This window comes from Chelonia mydas, chromosome 5 (assembly GCF_015237465.2).
Source record: "Chelonia mydas isolate rCheMyd1 chromosome 5, rCheMyd1.pri.v2, whole genome shotgun sequence".
Classification (NCBI taxonomy): Eukaryota; Metazoa; Chordata; order Testudines; family Cheloniidae; genus Chelonia; species Chelonia mydas.
The window spans coordinates 129,900,848-129,924,416 of NC_051245.2; the positions used below are offsets into that span (position 1 = coordinate 129,900,848).

At 43.1% G+C, this 23,569-nt stretch overlaps 1 protein-coding gene across 1 annotated transcript in view; it reads left to right on the forward strand.

The window, feature by feature from the left end:
• The window catches only part of TMEM38B (transmembrane protein 38B), a 52,984-nt gene that overhangs the window by 6,509 nt on the left and 22,906 nt on the right, over positions 1-23,569 (forward strand). The window contains exon 2 of the mRNA XM_037902345.2: positions 16,027-16,183. Within this exon, the coding sequence (XP_037758273.1) occupies positions 16,027-16,183 (157 nt within the window). The remainder of the gene's footprint in view (positions 1-16,026; positions 16,184-23,569) is intronic.

Below are 23,569 nucleotides of genomic sequence, written 5' to 3' on the forward strand. Positions count from 1 at the left end.
CACCGATGCCCCAGACACAGGGCTGGGCGCGGTGTCGAGGCAGGCAAATGCAAAGGGGGAGAAACACCTCGTCATGTACCTGAGCAGGAAGCTGCTGCCCTGGGAGCAGAGCTATGCAGCCATAGAGAAGGAATGCCTTGTCATGGAGTGGGCTCTTAAAAGGCTGCAGCTGGATCTATTTGGGTGGCTCTTCACGGTATATCCGGACCACTTGCCCTGCTGTGGCTCCACCAAATAAGGGGCCAATGCCAAGCTCCTGAGGTGGAGTCTGTCCTTCCAGGATTATGAGGTGGAGGTGGCCCACATTAAGGGGAGTGCAAATGTTATAGCTGATGCCTTGTCCCAGAGAGGGAGGCCTGAACTTCCCCAGGTCACTGGCTAAACTGACCCTGCTCAGATCGGTCTCGAAGGGGGGAGAGATGTGAGGTAGTGGGGATTTTCCCTTGTTATATTGTATGTAAGCCTATGTGAGTCTTACTGTTTTGTATGAATGCTGTTTGTGCCTCAGTTTCCCTATGTATTGCACCAGTATCTAGGTGGTGGGAATAAGGGTGTATGACTTCAGCAGGGGCTGCCCCATCTGTGTGAACGGATGCTATGGCCGTCCCGTCGTGACCTGAGACCAGGAGGGGGATGCGACAAAATGACTCTTGGCCCGGGAAGCAAGACACAGGCTGGAGGAGGACCAACGGGCAGATCAGGGGCCAGGCAGCTGGAAGAGAGTCAGTCTTGGCTGGCTTGGGGTGCAGGGGGAGGGCCAGAGCCCTGGCTCTGGGCTCCCCTTCCCCCAAGATGGACTAGGCTGAAAGCACAGAATTCAGTGACTAACAAGTTCTGTCCTATGCTGTGTTCCTGTCGACTAATAAACCTTCTCTTTTACCGGCTGGCTGAGAGTCACCTCTGACTGTGGAGTTGTGGTGCTGGGCTCTCTGGCTTCCCCAGGAGCCCCACCTGGGTGGACTCGCTGTGGGAAGTGCACAGTGTGGAAGGGGATGCTGAATGCTCCGAGGTCAGACCCAGGAAGGTCGAAACTGTGTAAGCTGCTTGCCCTGGTGATAGTATGCTCAGAGAGAGGAGGCATGCTCCCCCAGAGTCCTGACTGGCTTCCTACAGAGCAGTTCCAGAGCATCGCCCTGATGACTCTGTGACATGCGTGCACACAAGTGATTTAATAACTGCGTTGGCTGTATGCTGACGTAAGTTAGGTTGACATAATTTTTGTCGACATGGCCCTAGTCTGTTTCTGTACTAAGGAACCTAAATATTAGTGGATTTTTTTTGACACTATTGGTGAGAGCCCTAATGTAGATATGATTCCAGCAGCATCTGGAGTCTTAAGCACTGTGTTGTTAATTAATACAGCATCTAAGCAGTTCTTAATTAACACATGATAAAAATACAAGAAACTGCTGAAGATTTGGTTGCATTAGGATTCTATTGGTGTTACTACTGGGAAGCTTTTGCTGAAGATTCCTAGTGTGGACGTCGCCTTTAGGACTGGAACGCGCCGTCACCAGTGTGGAGAAATTATGTCATGGGGCTTGTCTACACTTGCAACCTTAAAGTGCTGCCATAGCAGCGCTTTAATGTGGCTTGTATAGTCACGGCACAGCGCTGGGGGAGAGCTCTGCCAGTGCTCTAAAAAAACCACCTCCACGGGGGGCGTAGCTACCAGCATGACTACCAGCTTTGGTGCACTGTCTATACTGGCACGTTACAGCGCTGAAACTTGTTTTTTCACACCCATGACCAAGAAAGTTGCAGCGCTGTAAAGTGCCAGTGTAGACAAGCCCATGGAGAATGCAGCCAGTTGTCAGGGAAGCATATGGAGGGGGTTAGGAAAGAGGAACAAAAGAGGGAGTGTGATTAACTTCTTCAAAAACAACAAAACCTCCAAACAAGCACACACACACTTACTGCATTAAATAGCTAGAAATACCCTCAAATGTTTTTTGCCCTCCTGTTGCTATTAGAAAGCCTGCCAAACAGAAAACTGAGAATATAGGAGAGACAGTGAATTAGATTACTTGGAAAATGCTATCAGAAATGCACAAAGTAAACTAGAAAAAATAAAAATGTTTCTCTAAGCTTTCAGTTATAATCTTATTTGTTTACAGTAACAAATAGCACGTACAGTTTTTTGTCAAAAATGTGATTTATTTTGGTGACGCCCCCACCGCACCTCAAAACCGATTGCTGCTGCCTACTTCAGGCAGTCTTACTGTATAGGGTTGTTCTGTTGAGCTTTTATTCATTACCTCTATCACTGTGTCTAGGTGCAGGTACAAAATATAAAAAGCAAAGATTATTAAAATCTAAGACACCGTATCAGCTGGAAAACTTTCCCTTCCAGCCCAGAAATGAGGAAAGGAGCCTCAGCTACTAAACTCTGATCTGTTTGACAGCTTAGTGGGTCATCTCTTAGATCTTTTATACATCTACTATAATGCATCTTCTATCTATATTTGAGTTTGCACCAGGCCTAGACAGTACTGTTGAACACCTGGTCCAGTGTCTGAGGGAGATTGCTAGCTCTTATCCATGCCCCTATATGGCTAAAACTGATGTGATGGTAGGTTGAAGAGAGCTATTGGAAGATATGCCAAGGATTATTGCTACACCTATGTTTGAGAGGATGTGCCTGCCACTTGTGAAATGGTGTTACTGCATCCCCAGTACTGTTAGATGATCATATGGCAGCAGTGTCCAAGAATGCTTCTTTACTGTCTGCACCTGGCTGGAAAACTCAGGTTTTTTGGATGTGGACCCTGTTATCGTGATACATACTTTCGTCACTCCAAGACTGGGTAAGTACAATACATTCTGCATGGGGCTGTAACTTTAATCAGTCCAGAAACTAAGACTAGTACAGAATGCAGCAGTCTGCCTATTAAATGGTACTTCCCAGTTGCAGCACATGATACCTGTACTCAGTGATTTACATGGGCTACCTTTTGGTTTCCTGATTGAATTTTAAATGTTGTGTTTGAACTATAAAGCCCTCAATAGCTGCTTGAGATACTGCCTCTTTCCTTGTGCCATATTGCCACAGTTGTGATTAGTGGGGGTGTGCTAGGTGGATTCTCCTTAATTTAAGAGGTGGAGCATGGTTAAAAGAAATGGTAGTGTATTCTCTGTGAGGGTCCCTCAGCTCTGTAATAGATTCCTTTCCTGAATCTTAAATAGCCATTTGTTCTGATGTGAAGGGCATGCTGCAAGGTTAATCTATTTGTACCTTTTAATGCAGGGGGAGGGAAATAGTTTTGTTGGAGGTTTAGTCCTGTTGGCTGGCAGAGGGGTAAGCTGCTGTTTAATTTAATTCTGGTTTTGTAATGTATTTGGGGGGAGGGGGGCAGGGCAAGAGCTCTGGATAGGTGCCCCTTTTATTATCTTAGAAATCCAAATAAATATTTAAAAAACCTAAACTACCCCATATTCTGCATGTCTTCCCCTCCTGTATGTGAATCCTCATTTTATTATATGGGATCTGGATCTAATGATCCTTTTATACACTGCACATGTGTCATTAAGTGAACCTGATTGTTCACCTAGATCATTATCTCCTTTGTTAACCTTTTCAATTACAATTAAACTTAATTAACTGCAACTTTAATGCCCAAAGCAGTGATAATAGTATTCAAGCTGAACAGATATCCTCTGATTTTGAACATTAATAATTATTGCAGTGTTGTAAAACAAATCATGCAATACATATTAAATCTTTACAGTCTGTATTTTGTGTTTAAATTTGAAACTCCAAGATACTAGTTTGTGTCAGTTTTGTAAACTTGGCTTTTGTGCTGGAGTTCAGATATAAAAACTGACTTTACCGGATATTTGCTTGTATCTATGATTAGAAATACCGCCTTTTGTGAATATTCCAATTAAGTGAATATAGTAAGGGCTGTGTGTTGCCTTTGATCCACTTGTGCATTTTTTGATATCCATAGGGGTCTTCTCGTTGTTCAAGGATAGTTTAAAAAGGATCATTAGAGGGCATCTTTATCTTCTGAATTTCAGTTGCTTGTAATAACCTGTGGGCTGGAAATGTACTTTCTCTTAGTATAACTCTTCTCTCTCCCTTTGGCAACCATTCCTTTTCCTATGCTTAGAGCAGAGATTAAATTTAATATTGCTTGCTTTCTTGTTTGTACATCTCTAGGGACACTTTCACTTTACCAAATGACAGGTTTCAGAGTAGCAGCCATGTTAGTCTGTATTCGCAAAAAGAACAGGAGTACTTGTGGCACAAATTTATTAGAGCATAAGCTTTCGTGAGCTACAGCTCACTTCATTGGATGCATAGAATGGAACGTATAGTAAGAAGATATATATACATTTTTTTCTCCTGCTGATAGCTCATCTTAATTAATTAGCCTCTTACAGTTTGTATGGCAACTTCCACCTTCTCTGTGTGTGTGTGTGTGTATGTCTCTCTCTTCTTACTATATGTTCCATTCTATACATCCGATGAAGTGGGCTGTAGCCCACGGAAGCTTATGCTCAAATAAATTTGTAAGTCTCTAAGGTGCCACAAGTACTCCTGTTCACTTTACCAAATGTAGTTTAGGGCTTACAAGAGGAGGAAGGGGAAAAACAAAACTTGATTTTAATTCAAAAATATTTAGAAGCTGCAATGGAAATTGTAGACTGACTTAAAAACGTAAAATGTGGAAGGAAGTTGTGGTAATTGGGATGGGTTGGACCCCCTTTCTAGGATGACAGCTGATGTACTGGGGTTTCACTGAGCCCCTCCTAATCCACCAGCCTGGATTCCCTCTCTCTGTTGTGTTGAATTAGGCTCTCCGGCCTCTTGCAGCATGCACACACAGTTAGGGCCGCACACACAGCTGCAGACATAGACTGAAGTGAGCTCTGTGAGAGGATTCACCAAGCACTCACATGCACACCCCCTTTGGGGAATAACCCCAAAATAAAACGGTCTTGCGCTGTATAGAAAGATCTGCACAGGGCAAGCTCATAAAAATTCCCCCTCTCCCTCAATGTGAAGAGAGATGCACAACTTCTTGCCCCCCACCCAGTTAAAAATTGCACAAACTGGGTTTAATAAACAAAACAAATTTATTAACTATAAAAGGCAGATTTTAAGTGATTATAAGGGATAACAAACAGAACAAAGCAGATTACTGAGCAAGTATAAGAAAACATGCATACTAAGCGTAAGATCTTAGAGACTGGTTTCAAGAAGTCATTTTTCACCCTAAGTGTTGATTTAGGCAAGTTGCAGAGTTTCTGTAGCTTGGAGTTCCAGTTATTTCTTCTTACAGACTGGACTCCTTTCTCAATCTGTACTCACCCCTGCCTTTTCCCTCAGGTTAGTTCCTTTGTCCCTTCATCCTTTCAGGTACTTTCAGCAGTCCTTCTTGGGTAGGCAATGGAGGAGAGTCTAGATTAACCCCCTCGCCAGCCTTAAAAAGGATTTACCTAAGGTGGGAAACTTTTGTTTAATCCCCATCCCTCTACAGAGGAAAAGCACTAGCAGTGTTCAAGATGGTATTTTGGATCAGGTGATCTTATCACCTGACCTTGCAGTGTCAAAGCAACTATGAAACCAGGTTTATTTGCAGTGTCCGCAGGAAGGAACTCCAGGCAGATGGGAGATCCACATCTTCAAAGACTCGTTGTCTTTTTCTAATGGCCCAGTAAGTCTGATTGCTTACTGTCTGGTGGGCGTTTCCCCAAGTACACACAGTTGTAATTGTTATATAGTCAATATTCCTAACTTTAAATACAGAAATGATACATGCATACAAATTGGATATTCATAGTAAATCATAACCTTTCCAATGATATCTTGCATAAAGTATATCTTATTTATGCCATATTCATATCATAGCCATATTTCTATGAAGAATATGGGGTGTAACGTTAGTCATCTCATCTGTCCAGTTCAGCAAAGCAATGTTTTGAATAGTAACTTGAAAGTACCTTTGAATCCTGACCATCTGAGACTTGCTGAGAGTGAGATTAGACTCCTCCCCATCCCAAAAATATACTCTTCTTCCTCTCTCCCTCCCATCCCCCAGTAGTCAGATACACATTTAAGTTGGATCACCCTCTGAAAAATGTCAGAACACAGTATTAGTCTCCCATATCCCTGCAGACAAATTATGTACATATAGTTGCATGGAAAGCAATTTTAAAACTTTCTCCATGAATGCTCATGCATCTCTATAGGGAAGATTTCAGGATCTGAAGGTGGGATTAAATTTTTGCCTCCCATCTCTACAAACTAGGAAAGGGAGGGAGAATACTTTAGTGTGTAATAGGGGGCAGTAGTCCCAACATTTCAGTCTGAGAGAGTGCAGTGCATGAATGCCCTTAACTTGATTACAAAAATGGGACAGGATGGGAGTGATTGTTTTTGTCATTTTAGGGCTAATGTGTGTAAACCAAGGTGTGAGCTAGCAATGCTTCAAAGTAGAATTAATAAAAATCCATAAGTCTTTCTAGCAATCAAAGTTATTTTATCACATCCATAGACATGCAGGGTGCTTATCTCCATATATTTGTTGATCCTTTTAATCAAAGATGCTTTCATCATTTTCCCTGTTAGTTACATACTTGCAATATCAAGAATTTCAATTAAGCCCAGTATCCATATCTTGAGTATTTCTCAAACTACTGTCCTTAGGCTGGCTGCCATTATGATACAGAATATAGCTGTCAGAACTGGATTATTGACCTGGGAACCATCTCACACTCAGGAGTTGTAGTAATCAGAGTAATTTATTGTTTCATAATCTGGGACTAATAATCAAGAGTTTAACACTGTCTACTGATATACATTTAAGCCTATTTTTAAATACAAAACTAGGCAAAGCCATTATAGATCAAAAGTACAATAATAGTAAATCCAGTGTCCATAAATGAATGGAGCTAGGCTGTTATCAGTGATGACAGAACAAGAAGCAATGGTCTCAAGTTGCAGTGGGGGAAGTCTAGGTTGGATAGTAGGAAACGCTATTTCACTAGGAGGGTGGTGAAGTATTGGAATGGGTTACCTAGGGAGGTGGTGGAATCTCCATCCTTAGAGGTTTTCAAGGCCTGGCTTGACAAAGCCCTGGCTGGGATGATTTAGTGGGTGTTGCTGGACTAGATGACCTCCTGAGGTCTCTTCCAACCCTAATAGTCTATGATTCTATCAGCTGAATCTCTTGTTATGATGTTTAGACCTGCTGTGGGTATGAGTTCATACCAAATGAGCTCTCTTTTTAAGGAGAAACAAATGAATTTATGGTCTGGGCAATATCAGTGTTTAAAGCAAGTATTCCAAAACTAATTTATTTGAGCATGAGCTTTCGTGAGCTACAGCTCACTTCATCGGATGCATACTGTGGAAATTGCAGAAGACATTATATACACAGACACCATGAAACAATACCTCCTCCCACCCCACTCTCCTGCTGGTAATAGCTTATCTAAAGTGATCATCAAGTTGGGCCATTGCTGGCTATTACCAGCAGGAGAGTGAGTTTGTGTGTGTGGTTTTTGGAGGGGGGTGAGAGAACCTGGATTTCTGCAGGAAATGGCCCACCTTGATTATCATACACATTGTGAAGAGAGTGGTCACTTTGGATGGGCTATTACCAGCAAGAGAGTGAGTTTGTCTGTGGGGGGGCGGAGGGTGAGAAAACCTGGATTTGTGCTGGAAATGGCCCAACTTGATGATCACTTTAGATAAGGTATTACCAGCAGGAGAGTGCGGTGGGAGGAGGTATTGTTTCATGGTGTCTGTGTATATAATGTCTTCTGCAACTTCCACAGTATGCATCCGATGAAGTGAGCTGTAGCTCACGAAAGCTCATGCTCAAATAAATTGGTTAGTCTCTAAGGTGCCACAAGTCCTCCTTTTCTTTTTGCGAATACAGACTAACACGGCTGTTACTCTGAAACCTATTCCAAAACTGACCACAGATTTACGTGGTGGATGTTTTCTAGGTGCAGGATGTAGGGCAAGTATAGCCGTCTTCAGAAAAAAGAATGAGGAGTACTTGTGGCACCTTAGAGACTAATACATTTATTTGGGCATAAGCTTTCTTGGGCTAAAACCCACTTCATCAGATGCATGCAGTGGAAAATACAGTAGGAAGATGTATATGTACAGAGAACATGAAAAAATGGGTGTTGCCATACCAACTCTAACACTTTAATCAATTAAAGTGGGCGATTATCAGCAGGAAGAAAAAAAACGTTTGTACTGATAATCAGGATGGCCCATTTCAAACAGTTGACAAGAAGGTGTGAGTAGCAGTCAGGGAAAAATTAGCATGGGGAAATAGTTTTTAATTTGTGTAATGACTCATCCACTCCCAGTCTTTATTCAAGCCTAATTTAATGGTGTCCAGTTTGCAAATTAATTCCAGTTCTGCAGTTTCTCGTTGGAGTCTGTTTTTTAAGTTTTTTTGGTTGAAGAATTGCGACTTTTAGGTCTGTAATTGAGTGTCCAGGGCGGTTGAAGTGTTCTCCAACTGGTTTTTGAATGTTATAATTTTTGATGTCTGATTTGCGTCCATTTAGTCTTTTGTGTAGAGACTGTCCAGTTTGGCCAATGTACATGGCAGAGGGGCATTGCTGGCACATGATGGCATATATCACATTGGTAGATGTGCAGGTGAACGCGCCTCTGATAGTGTGGCTGATGTGATTAGGCCCTATGATGGTGTCCCCTGAATAGATATGTGGACACAGTTGGCAACGGGCTTTGTTGCAAGGATAGGTTCCTGGGTTAGTGTTTTTGTTGTGTGGTGTGTGGTTGCTGGTGAGTATTTGCTTCAGGCTGGGGCGGCTGTCTGTATGCAAGGACTGGCCTGTCTCCCAAGATCTGTGAGAGTGAGGGATTGTCCTTCAGGATAGGTTGTAGATCCTTGATGATGTGCTGGAGAGGTTTGAATTGGGGGCTGAAGGTGACGGCTGGTGGGGTTCTGTTACTTTCTTTGTTGGGCCTGTCCTGTAGTAGGTGACTTCTAGGTACTCTTCTGGCTCTGTCAATCTGTTTCTTCACTTCAGCAGGTGGGTATTATAGTTTTAAGAACACTTGATAGAGATCTTGTGTTTGTCTTTGTCTGAGGGATTGGAGCAAATGCAGTCGCATCGTCGAGCTTGGCTGTAGGTGATGGATCATGTGATGTGGTCAGGGTGAATGCTGGAGGCATGTAGGTAGGAATAGCGGTCAGTAGGTTTCCGGTATAGGGTGGTGGTTATGTGCCCATCACTTATTAGCACTGTAGTGTCCAGGAAGTGGATCTCTTGTGTGGACTGATCCAGGCTGAGGTTGATGGTGGGGTGGAAATTGTTGAAATCATGGTGGAATTCCTCAAGGGCTTCTTTTCCATGGGTCCAGATGATGATGTCACCAATGTAGCGCAAGTAGAGTAGGAGCGTCACTTGTGCTACATTGATGACATCTTCATCATCTAGATCCATGGAAAAGAAGCCCTTGAGGAATTCCTCCATGATTTCTAGTGCATGCCATGAATTCTAACGGTACAAGAAATACTAGTTCAGACAGACTGTTCTGTAGCCTCCTATACAAATGAAGCTTTGTTTCCCCCAGGGTTTTAGGAAAGTTTGGGAGTAAATGGCTTCGAAAGTGCAAAATTATGTAGTAGGGTGGAGAGGATTCCATCGCTGCTTCTTTTTCTGATGAATGTAGCTATCGTTTTTCCCTCTCCAGGCCTCCTTTATTCCAAATGTACTTTTAGGTTAGATGCCGTTCTGAACAAACTGTTGTATGGTAGGTTGTGTTTATCAGATCACTTTCATTGTTGAAGTGTGAACACCTATCACTGCAGCTGATCTTTCTGCTTTGTCTTGTCGCATGTTTTTTCTTCTCTGCAACCTTTTTGTCTTTTCCACTTTGCATTTTTTTTCTCCCTCTCCCTGCTGCTTATTTTGCTTCGGGATGTCTGTAGGATCAGCAACTAAAAGTGCATCTCTGTCAGTTTCTCATTGCAGTTCATGCTGTCTTGGAAGTGATATAGCTAGCTGGTGGTCTGTCACCCGTTGTGCATCTATATAGGCTGCAGGCAGACAACTGGTTGGGAAGAGTGATTTGGTGTTAACTATATGTGTGTAGACTTGGCAGACACTAGCTGTGTGAGAATGGGGGGAGATTGGTGAATGCTTTCTAGGGTTTACTTGAACTAGAGGCTGTGAATTTATTGGGGCTTATGGGAGCAAAATAGGTTTCACATGCTGTTTTATGCTTTGGAAGTGGCAGACTTTAAGAACAGAAGAACCACCATACTGGATCAGACCAATGATCCATCTAGCTCAGTATCCTGTCTTCCGACAGTGACAAGTGCCAGGTGCTTCAGAGGGAATGAACAGAACAGGCAAACATTGAGTGATCCATTCTCAGCTTCTGCAGTCAGAGTCTAGGGACACCTAGAGCATGGGGTTGCAGCCCTGCCAACGTGGCTAATACCCATTGATGGACCTATCCTCCATGAACTTATTCTTTTTCAAACCCCGGTATAGTTCTGGCCTTCACAACATCCCCTGCAACGAGTTCCACAAGGTGACCATATGTTGTGTGAAGAAGTGTTTCCTTTTGTTTGTTATAAACCTGCTGCCTATTAATTTTATTGGGTGACTCCTGGTTCTTGTGTTATGTGAAGGAGTAAATAGTACTTCCTTATCTACTTTCTCCACACCATTCATGATATGATAGAGGTCTATAAAATCTCCCCTTAGTCATCTCTCTTCCAAGCTGAAAAGTCTTAGTCTTATTAATCTCTCCTCATGTGGAAGCTGTTCCATACCCTTAATAATTTTTGTTGCCCTTCTCTGTACTTTTTCCAATTATAATATACTGTATCTTTTTTGAGATGGGACCACCAGAACTAACTTCAGTAGATTAAGGATTCCTTTATTAGGAAAGCCTCTCTCAAGCCTGCACCACTAAGATATCCGGCACTAAGATATCCGGCATTCCAGGATCTGGAAGAAAAACTCCATTACTTCAGTAGTTTGGGAAGTATCAGGAGAGGGAAATGATGGTATGCAGTCATTAAAATGTTGATGTTACCAGATTACTGGTCCCTGAATATTTCAGCTTCTGGAGGAGAGGTTGGGAGACTATTTTATCAGAGTATCAACACCTAAGTTAATGTGCTTTGGAGTACGTCTACAGTACGAAATTATTTAGAAATTATTCTATTCGAATTTTTGGAAGCTATTTTATACATTCGGTCTTCTGTGTCCCCACTAAAGCACGTGAATTCGGCAGATTGCGTCCACAGTACCAAGGCTAGCATTGAATGTCAGAGCGGTGCACTATGGGTAGCTATCCCACAGTTCCTGCAGTCCCCGCCGCCCATTGAAATTCTGGGTTAAGCTCCCAGTGCATGATGGGGCAAAAACATTCTCGCGGGTGTTTCTGGGTGTGTGTCGTCAGAAAGCTACGGCAGACAATTGTTTTGCGCCTTTTTGGCGTGCAGACACTATACTGCTTTCAGCAGATGGTGCACCACTGCTCTCCTGCTACTATGAATCCACCTCTCCAACTCAGCTGTGCTCGGCCATCGTGAGCCGAGCAGCACAGCTTCTGTCGCCAACTCTGCTCTCCCGCTATTGCCACGCTTCCGAGCTTCTCCATGTTGTCTGTCCAGGGCTCCCACCTCCATGAAAGCCACATAAGACAACCATTTTCAGCCGCTGTTTGGCTACCGTGATCTGAACAGCACAGCTTCACACAGCCAGACAACAGGGCGATTAGAAGAGCGCAGCAGGGCGTGCTGCACATCAGAGAAGCTTTGAAAGCCAGTTTCATGACTGGCCAGGGTATGGTGTGAGAGTTGTTTGTTTCTCTTAGTTACCCGCATATATATATCTTGCTGCCTTTCCCGCATTAGATCCACCATACGGCGGAGCATGTCAGTTTGTTCCCGCATGAGCTTGACCATAGCATCCTGCCTGCTCTCATCGCATGCGTCCCTCCTCTCTTCGTATTCATGTAACGCTTTACGCGACTCCGCAATTGTTTGCCTCCACACATTCAACTGGGCCCTATCGGTGCAGGAGGACTGCATGAGCCCAGCAAACATGTTCTCCCGAGTTCATTTTTTCCGCCTTCTAATCTGGACCAGCCTCTGGGACGGAGTGGATAGGGGCCGCATTGAAACATTTGCACCTGCTGCAGGAGGAGAAAAAGGGAGGGTAGTATTTTAAAAGATACATATTAGAGAACAAAGGGGACACTGTTTCTCAGTGAAACAAGCAATTCATAGTACACGGCACATATTCTTTCTGTACAGGGTCTCATTTTGCCTCCTATACTGAAGTGCGTACCACTTTGGTGTGAGTAAGCCATCACATGTGCCAGGCAACAGAATTCAGCTTGCAGGCAGCGGCCAGGCAACAGAATTCAGCTTGCAGGCAGCCTGTGGGCTCTCTGGGATGATCACTTCACACAACACCCTCCCTCCTCCCCCCCCCCCCCCCCCCCCACACACACACACTGCGGGGCTCCGATGAGGCTCTGAGCAGGGATGAGCCCTGTAAACTAAACGTGAACAGCACGGCTGGGTTTCCCCCCACCGCATGGCTCCGATCAAGCTCTCACTCACCAGAAGTGCCTTCTCCAGGGTCATGGTCCGGGAGCATGCTTTGGGAGTAGGGGGAGGCTATTGGCTCCAGCGTTAAGAATAGTTCCTAGCTAGGTGGGAGAACTGATCCCCCACTTGCCCTCTGTGCACTGTTGTTGTCCTCTTCCTCTTCGTCCTCCAAAAACTCACCCTCCTCGCTCTGTGCTACTCCCCCCCCCCCCCCCCCCGCAAGTGTCCACGGGACAATGGTGGGGTAGTGGTGTCGTCACACCCCTCCTCCCCCCCCCCCCCCCAATTGCTTGCAGCTCGTGGTAGAAGCGGCATGTATGGGGCTGTGACCCAGAGTGCCTGTTTGCCTCCCTGGCTTTTTGGTATGCTTGCCTGAGCTCCTTGATTGATGTACGACACTGTTCTGTGTCCCTGGAGTAGCCTCTTTTTGTCATGGCCCTGGAAATTTTAGCATATGTAGTTGCGTTCCTTTTTTTGGAACGTAGTTCTGCCATAACAGATACGTCTCCCCAACATGCAGTGAGATCCAGTACCTCCTGTTTGGACCGTGCCGGAGCTCGTCTGCAAATCCGGGACTGCGTGGTGGACTGTGCTGATGGTCACCATCAGCACAGGTGACCATCAGCACAGTCCACCACGCAGTCCCGGATTTGCAGACGAGCTCCGGCACGGTCCAAACAGGAGGTACTGGATCTCACTGCATGTTGGGGAGACGTATCTGTTATGGCAGAACTACGTTCCAAACAGGAAATTTAAAAGTTCCCGGGGCTTTTACTGCCTACCTGGCTAGTGTGTCGGCGTTCAGAATGTTGTCCAGAGTGGTCACAAGGGAGCATTCTGGGATAGCCCCTGGAGGCTGGTTTGGTCGTGTGGACGGAACCAGTTTTATTTAGAGGTAACTCGGCTAATTCCGCGTACTGTAGTCCAGGCCTTAGTGTCTTGTTTCAGCAGGCATTCTTGATGCTTCAAGATCTGCCCTGCACTTTGGTGCTGGGTAACTTTTTTGTCTTGTCATACACCCATTGTCTTCGGGGCGCATAAAGGATGCTGCTCATGGCTTCGAATTATAACAGTGAACTATATCTGTGAAGCAACCATGTTGGTGGTTATGGTATCTCCCTTTAGTAGACCGTGTTGTGCAGGAATGTTACATTTGCTTGCAAATGTCATCTTAGCCACTAAAGAAATGTATGCAGTCATCATAAGAGGTTCCTAATTGCTTTTATGATGTCTGGATTCAACTAGTATGTCTGGCTCTGTGAGGTTTGAAGACATATCAGACCTTTTTATGTTTGACCTGGCAAGAGGGCAAATTAAGTTTAATTTTGTTTCCATTGAAGCTGCTCGTAGAACCAATCTAGGTCATCATAAAAGGAGGCATAAAGTTATTTAGTTTAGTCGTGACAAGAATTCAATGAGGAATTAATGAATGGCCTATTTTACCTAGGCAGTTTGGTGACATGATGCCAAATGATATTCAGTGTAGTTAAGTGCAGGGTGGTGCATGTTGAAAGTAATAATTTGAACTAATCTCAGTAATAAGCTCTAAATGAGCTCTAGCTACTCATGAAAAAAGATCTTTTCACTGTGAATAGTTCAGTGAAAACATCTGCGCCATGCTCAGCAGGAGGCAGAAAAACAGGCAATGTTAGGTTGTATTAAGTGAGTATAGTATATATTGAAAATATTCGGATCCAATTATATAAATTACTGGTGTGTATTGTTCAGTTCTGGTCACCTCATTTTAAAAAGTATATAATTAGAACGGGTTGAAAATGCAAAACCGTGTCAAGATTTGAAATGTCATCAAAATGTAACTTTGGAAAATTTGGCCAGCTCTAGATATATCAGAAATACAAAGGGTCTGGGGGGGGAGAGGCAGGAATGACAATGATTAGAGGCATTGCAAGGTTTCTCAGAGTTTTAAAGTATATAGTTTATAGAAGAGATGAATGCGAGGACATCAGATATAAAAGAATAAATGACGTATAAAAGGGCAGTCATTTTTATCCATTATAGAATAAGGGGACACACAAAAGGCTTTGAAAGATTTTAAACTGACTAAACCCCTTTTATGCAACATCGAATTAACCTGTGGAACTTGTGGATGCAAGATGCTTGTGAAGCCAAGGATTAGCTATTAAAATGAATAGTAACATCCAGAGTAATGTTAAATAGGGTAAATATTTTTAAGGGTTAACTTTTCTTTCACCTTTCTCTGAAACATCTGTTACTAGCCACTGAAAGACTAGATATCAGGCGAGATGGATCACAGGACTTAATATACTAGGTCAGTCCAGTGTTACTGTAAGTGTCTCAACTTTCTGTTTCATTTGCACGGTGAGGATACTACCCGTTGTAAAGTGTTTTGGGATCTTCTTGTGAAAGGCACTGCTGAGTACAGTACAGAGCTTTGTTGTTGCTGGTAGTTTTCATAGCAATATTTTGACGATCAAGGTCTCATGCACAGGTGTTTCTCTTTTCCTGATCTTTCCTTAGCAGGTTTGCCTTTTGGAGGGGATTGATGTGTAGAATTTTGTAGCATCGTTCATAATGTTACCTGCTATTCAGCCTATTTCCCCTTGTTTTTTCCTCCCCCCCCCCCCCCCCCCGGCCTTCTGGTTAAACTTGGATTTATGCTGGAAGTGGCCCACCTTGATTGTCATGCACATTGTGGGGAGAGTGGTCAGTTTGGATGAGCTATTGCCAGCAGGAGAGTGAGTTTGTGTGTGTGTGTGTTGGGGGGGGGGGGGGGCGGGCGCGTTAAAAACCTGGATTTGTGCTGGAAATGGCCCACCTTGATTTTCATGCACGTTGTAAGGAGAGTGGTCACTTTGGATAGGCTATTACCAGCAGGAGAGTGAGTTTGTGTGTGTGGTTTTTGGAGGGGGGTGAGGGGGTGAGAGAACCTGGATTCCTGCAGGAAATGGCCCACCTTGATTATCATACACATTGTGAAGAGAGTGGTCACTTTGGATGGGCTGTTACCAGCAGGAGAGTGAGTTTGTCTGTGGGGGGACGGAGGGTGAGAGAACCTGGATTTGTGCTGGAAATGGCCCATCTTGATGATCACTTTAGATAAGCTATTACCAGCAGGAGAGTGGGGTGGGAGGAAGTATTGTTTCATGGTCTCTGTGTATATAATAATGTCTTCTGCAATTTCCACAGTATGCATCCGATGAAGTGAGCTGTAGCTCACGAAAGCTCATGCTCAAATAAATTGGTTAGTCTCTAAGGTGCCACAAGTACTCCTTTTCTTTCTGCTATTCAGTGCTTATCTTCAATGATGTGTAAGCTTATCAAACAAACCAAGCCCGTGTCAAAATTATTTGAATGTTACTGATATTTTAAAAAAGTTTTAAAATTTGGTATGTTTGATACCTTCTTACTTGTCTTTTACAAATATGTCATTTACAGGTTGCCTTTTTATTTTGTTTTATTTCAGGAGCAGTGGAAGTGTCACGCCAGAGTCCGATTGCATGTTGGTTTAGTGCTATGCTTTACTGCTTTGGTGGGTCTGTTCTGTCTTCCTTGATGCTTGCAGAGCCTCCTGTAGGGTTCCTTGCAAACAGCACTAATATCTTCCTGGCATCTTCAGTCTGGTAAGCATGCACACGAGTATAAAATAAGTACATTTGTTTTTCGTATTAGTAAAATCATACTTGTACTGTGTGCACACTTATAAAGTGTCGTGTCTATGCAACTGCTAGAGCGCCACCGATAGTAAGCGACAATGTGGTAACTGTAGGAAAAATCCTCCCTAGATACAAAATCCCTGCTGTGGACACAGTCAGAGAGGCTTCAGAGTTAATGCTGATTGGAATTAATGGAAGCATCTTGCCTCTCTTGAGGGGGCAAGATTATCTTTCTTTCTCTGTCTTTGGAAGGCCCTCTCATGTAGGGCCATTAATTTGACTTAGACGTTTTCTATTTATTATTGGCAAGTGGGTCAGTGGATAAGTCAGTCTCTTCAAAGTTTTGTAAAGAAACTAGAGGGGTAAGTTTGTTCAAAGCAGAGTTTATTATCATTACTTTTAAGAAGTAAGCTAATTTCTAGAAAGATGAGACATGAGGCCTGTCTGTTTAAAGGATTTTGAGGTAGCTATTGGACATCCAGATTAAACCAAGAGGTAGGTGTTTTTCTGCTGCTAGAAAGTAGGGTTTGCTGGGACTGATTTCACCCCCTCTTCTTCAGCTTGTGCGTCCTGGCAGTGATCTGCTTTATTTACTGCCAGATCCCAGCTTGACTTTATGAAACTAACAGGAGACGTGAGTCATTTTGGGAACGAAGGTGAGGGAAAAATGTACATGGACATCGGCAGCAAGTTTAATGGGAAGGTAGATAAGAAAGAGGCTATGAATTGGCTTGCTGTGGGAAAGGGATAGGTTCCAGAGCTTGGGATTGAAGGGTGAAGGAGATCTTGTTTTGTTCCTAAGGGTCTGTCAATGCTGCAAAAAAGTATTAACTCAGGTTAGCTTGCTTGGGTTAAAATAGCATTGAAGACATGGCAAATTAGGTTTTAATTTGGTTAGCAGCTCAAGTTAAAGCCTATAGGGAAGTCTGGGGTTGAATTTAAGCTGCTAACTCAAGTTAAAAGCAGAGTTGCTGTGTCTTACTGCTATTTTAACCCAAGTTCATTAATGAGAGTTAGCTAACCAAAGTTAAGAATGTACCTTTTATTTGTGGTATACCCAAAGAGTGGCTGCTGGGAGGAAGGCAGAGTTCCAGTAGAGAGGGGAGAGCAGAGGTTGTACTCTTCTTTAGTATTTCAGTTCAGAACCCAATTCCTCAGTTTTCCAATCGTTAACCTATATTGTATATCTAAATTGCTGTGAGATGTATCATTATCAGATATGGGGTTTGAACCATTTTGTTGCTGAGGAATGCAGACCTTACTGGACCACTTTCAAGAAAGAAAAAAAAAAAAAATGGAAGCAGTTAAACTCAAACTAAGAGATAGTATCCTTTACGTGTTTGGATTTTTGCAAAAGCTAAACCTTAACTTATAGCATCAATTTCTGTTCCTTATAAACCTCTACCCCGATATAACTCGGTCCTCAGGAGACAAAAAAATCTCACCGCGTTATAGGTGAGACCGTGTTATATCGAACTTGCTTTGGCCCCCCCGTTCCTTGTTCCCTGACCGCCCCCTCCAGAGACCCCCTACCCAACCCCCCTGCTCCCTGTCCCCTGACTGCTCCGATCCCTATCCACACTCCCGCCCCCTGACAGGCACTCACCGGCAGTGGTGGGAAGCAGAGCAACATGGCCCCAGCCCGCTCCACCCTGCTACCTCCCATCCGCGGTGCTCCACTTCCCGCCGCCAGTGAGTGCGGGGGTTGGGGAAAGGACGCCCCCTGTACTCGCTGGCAGCGGGAAGCGGAGCACTGTGGCTGGGAGCTGGTGGAGTGGAGAGGGCTGGGGCCAGGCTGCTCTGCTTCTGTCGGTGAGTGCAGGGGGGGGATCCCTTCTCCCAAGCCCCTCCCCCAAGCAACACAGCTGGGGCTGGGCTGAGGGAAGCGGAGCGGGCTGCTCCCAGCCCCCTGCTAATCCCCTGGGCCACTCTGGGACTGCAGGGCCCCCAAAAGTGCCCCCCCCCACAGCTCCTGCCTCCCAGACTGGGAGTGGAGGAGAGCCCCTGACCGCCCCCGAGACCCTCTGCCCCTTACCCAACCCCCCTGGCCCGGCACCCTTAACACGCTGCTCAGAGCAGCGTGTCGGAGCTTTACTGCGTTGCATGTGAACCTGCGTTATATTGGGTCGCATTATATCCGGGTAGAGGTGTAGTTGACATTGCAGACAATCATCAGCAAAATACACTTAATCTTCTGGGGGTCTAATGCAAGTTTCATTTAAACTCTGGAACAAGAAATGGATTGGAACCTTTCACAAATTATAAAATGGCACTAGTTACTTTAAATGGCACTGACCCCCCCCCCCCCCAATTGGTAAGGCAACTCCCATCTTTTCATGTGCTATAATTTATATTCTGCTTACTGTATTTCACTCCATGCATCTGATGAAGTGGGTTTTAGCCCATGAAAGCTTATGCCCAAATACATTTTTAGTCTTCAAGGTGCCACAAGGACTCCTAGTTTTTGCTGATACAGACTAACATGGCTACCCCTCTGAAACCTTTAAGAAAAGTGCACTTTCTAAATGTATTTTTTTTTTAAACAAAATTTGGAAAGCACAATATTTGTATATGGAAATGATAAACTGCTACTGGACAGCAAAAATTTAAATCCTAATCCTATTTTCTGGAGAACTTGAAAAACTTGTGACTATTTAGAGTCTGATTTAATTAACATGGTCTGGCTACTTCACAACCAAAGAGCCAGATGACCCTTGGAATCAGTTTAATGGGGTTTGTGTTGGCTTCTGAGACTTTTTTGTTTTGTTTATCCTTGGCTTTCTTTAATTACCATACGATGTAGTGAAACTTTGTCCCATATACCTACTTGTGAATGAATGAGGTTAAAAACAACTAACAAAATCATCCAAAGCACAGGACTTGGTGGTGATGGGGGACTTCAACTACCCAGACATCTGTTGGGAACATAATACAGCGGGGCACAGATTGTCCAAGTTCTTGGAACGTATTGGAGGTAACTTTTTATTTCAGAAGATGATGGAGAAAGCAACAAGGGGAGAGATTGTTCTAGATTTGATTTTGACAAATAGGGAGGAACTGGTTGAGAATTTGAAAGTGGAAGGCAGTTTAGCAGATTATGAAATGGTAGACTTCTTGATTCTAAGGAATGGTAGGAGGGAAAACATCACAATAAATATAATGGATTTCAAGAAGGCAGACTTTTGCAAACTCAGGGAGTTGGTAGTTAAGATTGCATGGGAAGCAAGTTCAAGGGGAAAACAGTTTGAGAGAGTTGGCCCTTTTCAGAGAGAGAGTTTGCTCTTGTGCCCTTAGCAATGTCTCACTGCGTAGGAAAGACAAGAAGTCTGGCAAGAGACCACCCTGGCTTAACCAGGAGATCTTCAATGATCTGAAACTCAAAAAGAGTCCTACAAAAAGTGGAAACAAGGTCAAATTACAAAATCAGAATAAAAACAAATAACGCAAGTATATAGGGACAAAATTAGAAAGGCCAAGGCACAAAATGAGATTAAACTAGCTAGAGACATAAAGGATAACAAGAAATCATTGTACAATACACTAAAAGCAAGAGGAAAACCAAGGACAGAGCAGGCCCATTACTCAATGAGAAGGGAAACAGAAAATGTGGAAATGGCGGAAGTGCTAAATGACTTTTTTTTTTTTTTCACCAAAAAGGTTGGTTAGCGATTGGACATCTAACATTGTAAATGCCAGTGAAAATGAGGTATCATCAGAGGCTAAAATAGGTAAAGAACAAGTTAAAAATTACTTAGACAAGTTAGATGTCTTCAAGTCACCAGAGCCTGATGAAATACATCCTAGAATACTCAAGGAGCTGACTGAGGAGATATTTGAGCCATTAGCGATTATCTTTGAGAAGTTACGGAAGACAGGAGAGATTCCAGAGGACTGGAAAAGGGCAAATACAGGAAATAAGGACAACCTGAGGAATTACAGACCAGTCAGATGAACTTCTTTACCCGGAAAGATAATGGAGTAAATAATTAAGCAATCACTTTGCAGACAGCTAGAAGATAATAGAGTGATAAGTAACAGACAGCATGGATTTGTCAAGAACAAATTATGGCAAACCAACCTAATAGTTTTCTTTTACAGGATAACAAGCTTTGTGGATGAGGGGAAGTGGTATTTGTGATATCTTGACTTTAGTAAGTCTTTAGTTACTGTCTCACATGACCTTCGCATAAACAAACTAGGGAAATACAACCGAGGCGAAATTACTATAAGGTGGGTGCATAACTGGTTGGAAAACCATTCACAGAGAGTAGTTATCAGAGGTTCACAGTCAAGCTGGAAGGGCATATCAAGTGAGGTCCCACAGGGACCAGTTCTGGGTCCGGTTCTGTTCAATATCTTCAATGATTTCAATAATAGCATAGAGAGAACACTTACAAAGTTTTGTGGATGACACCAAGCTGGGAAGGGTTGTAAGTGCTTTGGCAAATAGGATTATAATTCAAAGTGATCTGGACAAACTGGAGAAGTGATATGAAGGAAATAGGATGAAATTCAATAAGGACAGTTGCAAAGAACTCCACTTAGGAAGGAACAATCAGTTGCACACATACAAAATGGGAAATAACTGCTTAAGAAGGAGTACTGCGGAAAGGGATCTGGGGGTCATAGCGGACCACAAGCTAATTATTAGTCAACGGTGAACACTGTTCCCCCCCCCCCCCCCCCCCCAAAAAAAAAAAAAAGAGCGAACATCATTCTGGGATGTATTAGCAGGAGTGTTGTAAGCAAGACATGAGAAGTAATTCTTCCACTCTACTCCTTGCTGATTAGGCCTCAGATGGAGTATTGTGTCCAGTTCTGGGCACCACATTTCAGGAAAGATGTGGACAAATCGGAGGAAGTCCAGAGAAGAGCAACAAAAATGTTTAAAGGTCTAGAAAACATGATATATGAGGGAAGATTGAAAACATTGGGTTTGTTTAGTCTGGAGAAGAGAAGACTGAGAGGGGACATAAGTTTTCAAGTCCATAAAAGGTTGTTACAAGGACGAGGGAGATAAATTGTTCTCCTTAATCTCTGAGGATAGGACAAGAAGCAATGGACTTAAATTGAAGCAAGGGCAGTTTAGGTTGGACATTAGGAAAAACTTCCTAACTGTCAGGGTAGTTAAGCAGTGAAATAGATTGCCTAGGGAGGTTGTGGGATCTCCATCTGTCAAGGTTCCTTCCCCACCCTGAACTCTAGGGTACAGATGTGGGGACGTGCATGAAAACCTCCTAAGCTTACTTTTACAAGCTTAGGTTAAAACTTCCCCAAGGTACAAACTATTTTACCTTTTGCCCTTGTACTTTATCGCTGCCACCACCAAATGTCTAACCGGTATATTACTGGGAAAGAGTCCGTTTGGAAATGTCTTTCCCCTGAAAATCCTCCCAACCCTTACACCCTCTTTCCTGGGGAAGGCTTGATAAAAATCCTCACCAATTTGCATAAGTGAACACAGACTCAAACCCTTGGATCTTAAGAACAATGAAAAAGCAATCAGATTCTTAAAAGAAGAATTTCAATAGAAGAAAAAGTAAAAAAGAATCTCCTCTGTAAAATCAGGATGGTAAATACCTTACAGGGTAATCAGATTGAAAACATAGAGAATCCCTCTAGGCAAAACCTTAAGTTACAAAAAGACACAAAAACAGGAGTCTACATCCCATTCAGCACAGCTTATTTTCTCAGCCATTTAAAGGAATCAGAATCTACCGCATATCTAGCTAGATTACTTACTAAGTTTTAAGACTCCATTCCTGTTCTGTCCCCGGCAAAAGCATCACAGAGAGAGAGGCTTTGTTTCTCCCTCCCCCCAGCTTTTGAAAGTATCTTGTTTCCTCATTGGTCATTTTGGTCAGGTGCCAGTGAGGTTATCCTAGCTTCTTAACCCATTACAGGTGAAAGGGTTTTTCCTCTGTCCAGGAGGGATTTTAAAGGTGTTTACCCGTCCCTTTATGACACCATCCTTGGAGATTTTTAAGAGCAGGTTAGGCAAACACCTGTCAGTGATAGTCTAGATAATACTTAGTCCTGCCATGAGTGCAGGGAACTGGACTAGACCTCTTGAGGCCTCTTCCAGTCCTATGATTCTATTTTATGCTCGTTTTGTTAAATGAAATGAGTTTGTTCATTGACATACTTAGGTGGAAGAGATGAAAACTACTTTCTGAATGTAGTCTTGTAACAGTTGTTACCATATGTACTCGTTCATAAGCCGAATATTTTTGTAAAGTGATGCATCAAAGAGCAGGGGTCGGTTTAAACGGGTTTACACCAAAATTTGATGATTTTAAACTCTGTGGAATCATTGAATTGAATATCTAATACATCGTCGTTTTGTTTACCTGGAGTGTGTGCAGGCATGGAGCCCCTCAGCTCCCTGTGGCTGCGGTTCGCTGTTCCCAGCCAATGGGAGCTGCAGGAAGTGGCAACATCCAGGCCCGCTAGCGGTTTACCCTAATGGGCCAGGAGCCAAAGTTTGCCAGCCCCTGAAATATAGGGTCGGCTTATGAAAGGGTCATACAAGTTTTTACTATTTTTACCTATCCATCTTGGGGGGTTGGCTTATAAACGAATGGGCTAATGAACGAGTATATACTGTAGTTTAATTTCCTTTAAAATATATTTTCTGAACAAAACTTCAAACTCTCAAATCCCTACTTAGAATTTACTTTTAGAAACTGGTTACAAGAAAGTTAACTATTTGATTTCTTTAAGGACACGGTCTCCTTGAAATCTAGTCAATTATAAAAGACTAAACAGTATCAGGTACTAGGTCTCCCCTCAGTCCTCCTACTGGCTTTATAATTGCAGCCTGTTATAAAATCACATTTTTATTTTAAAAAATTCGTACTCTTGCTGAATGAGATGCATAAAGGACAGATTCCTGTCTGGATGCATCCAGGGAAAACAGTAAAATGGTATGCAAACTGGAAAGAAATAGACAAATGTATATTCTGTAATCTTGAGTGTTACATGTAACTAGAATAGGTATACCTTTTTCACAAATGACTTTTTTTATGTTGACAATGCACCAAAAGATGTGAAAGAGCAAAGACAACAGTATATAAACCAAATGTACTGTTAAATCAGACTTAAGTGAAAATGGTGTGTATTGCTCATGACCCAGTACAAACATTATGAAACCTTTAGAACTATTAATTATGTAAAAAACCTGTCATTCTTGCTCACTACTAGAACTTTACATTGACTTATTATATGATTCCTATTTGGTCTTAAAGTAAAATAAAGCAGAATTCATACCTTAATATATAAACTGGTAGTGTGACACTTTCTTTTCTCTATCTGGTAATTCAGGATCAATAACATTTTAAAACATTATGTGGC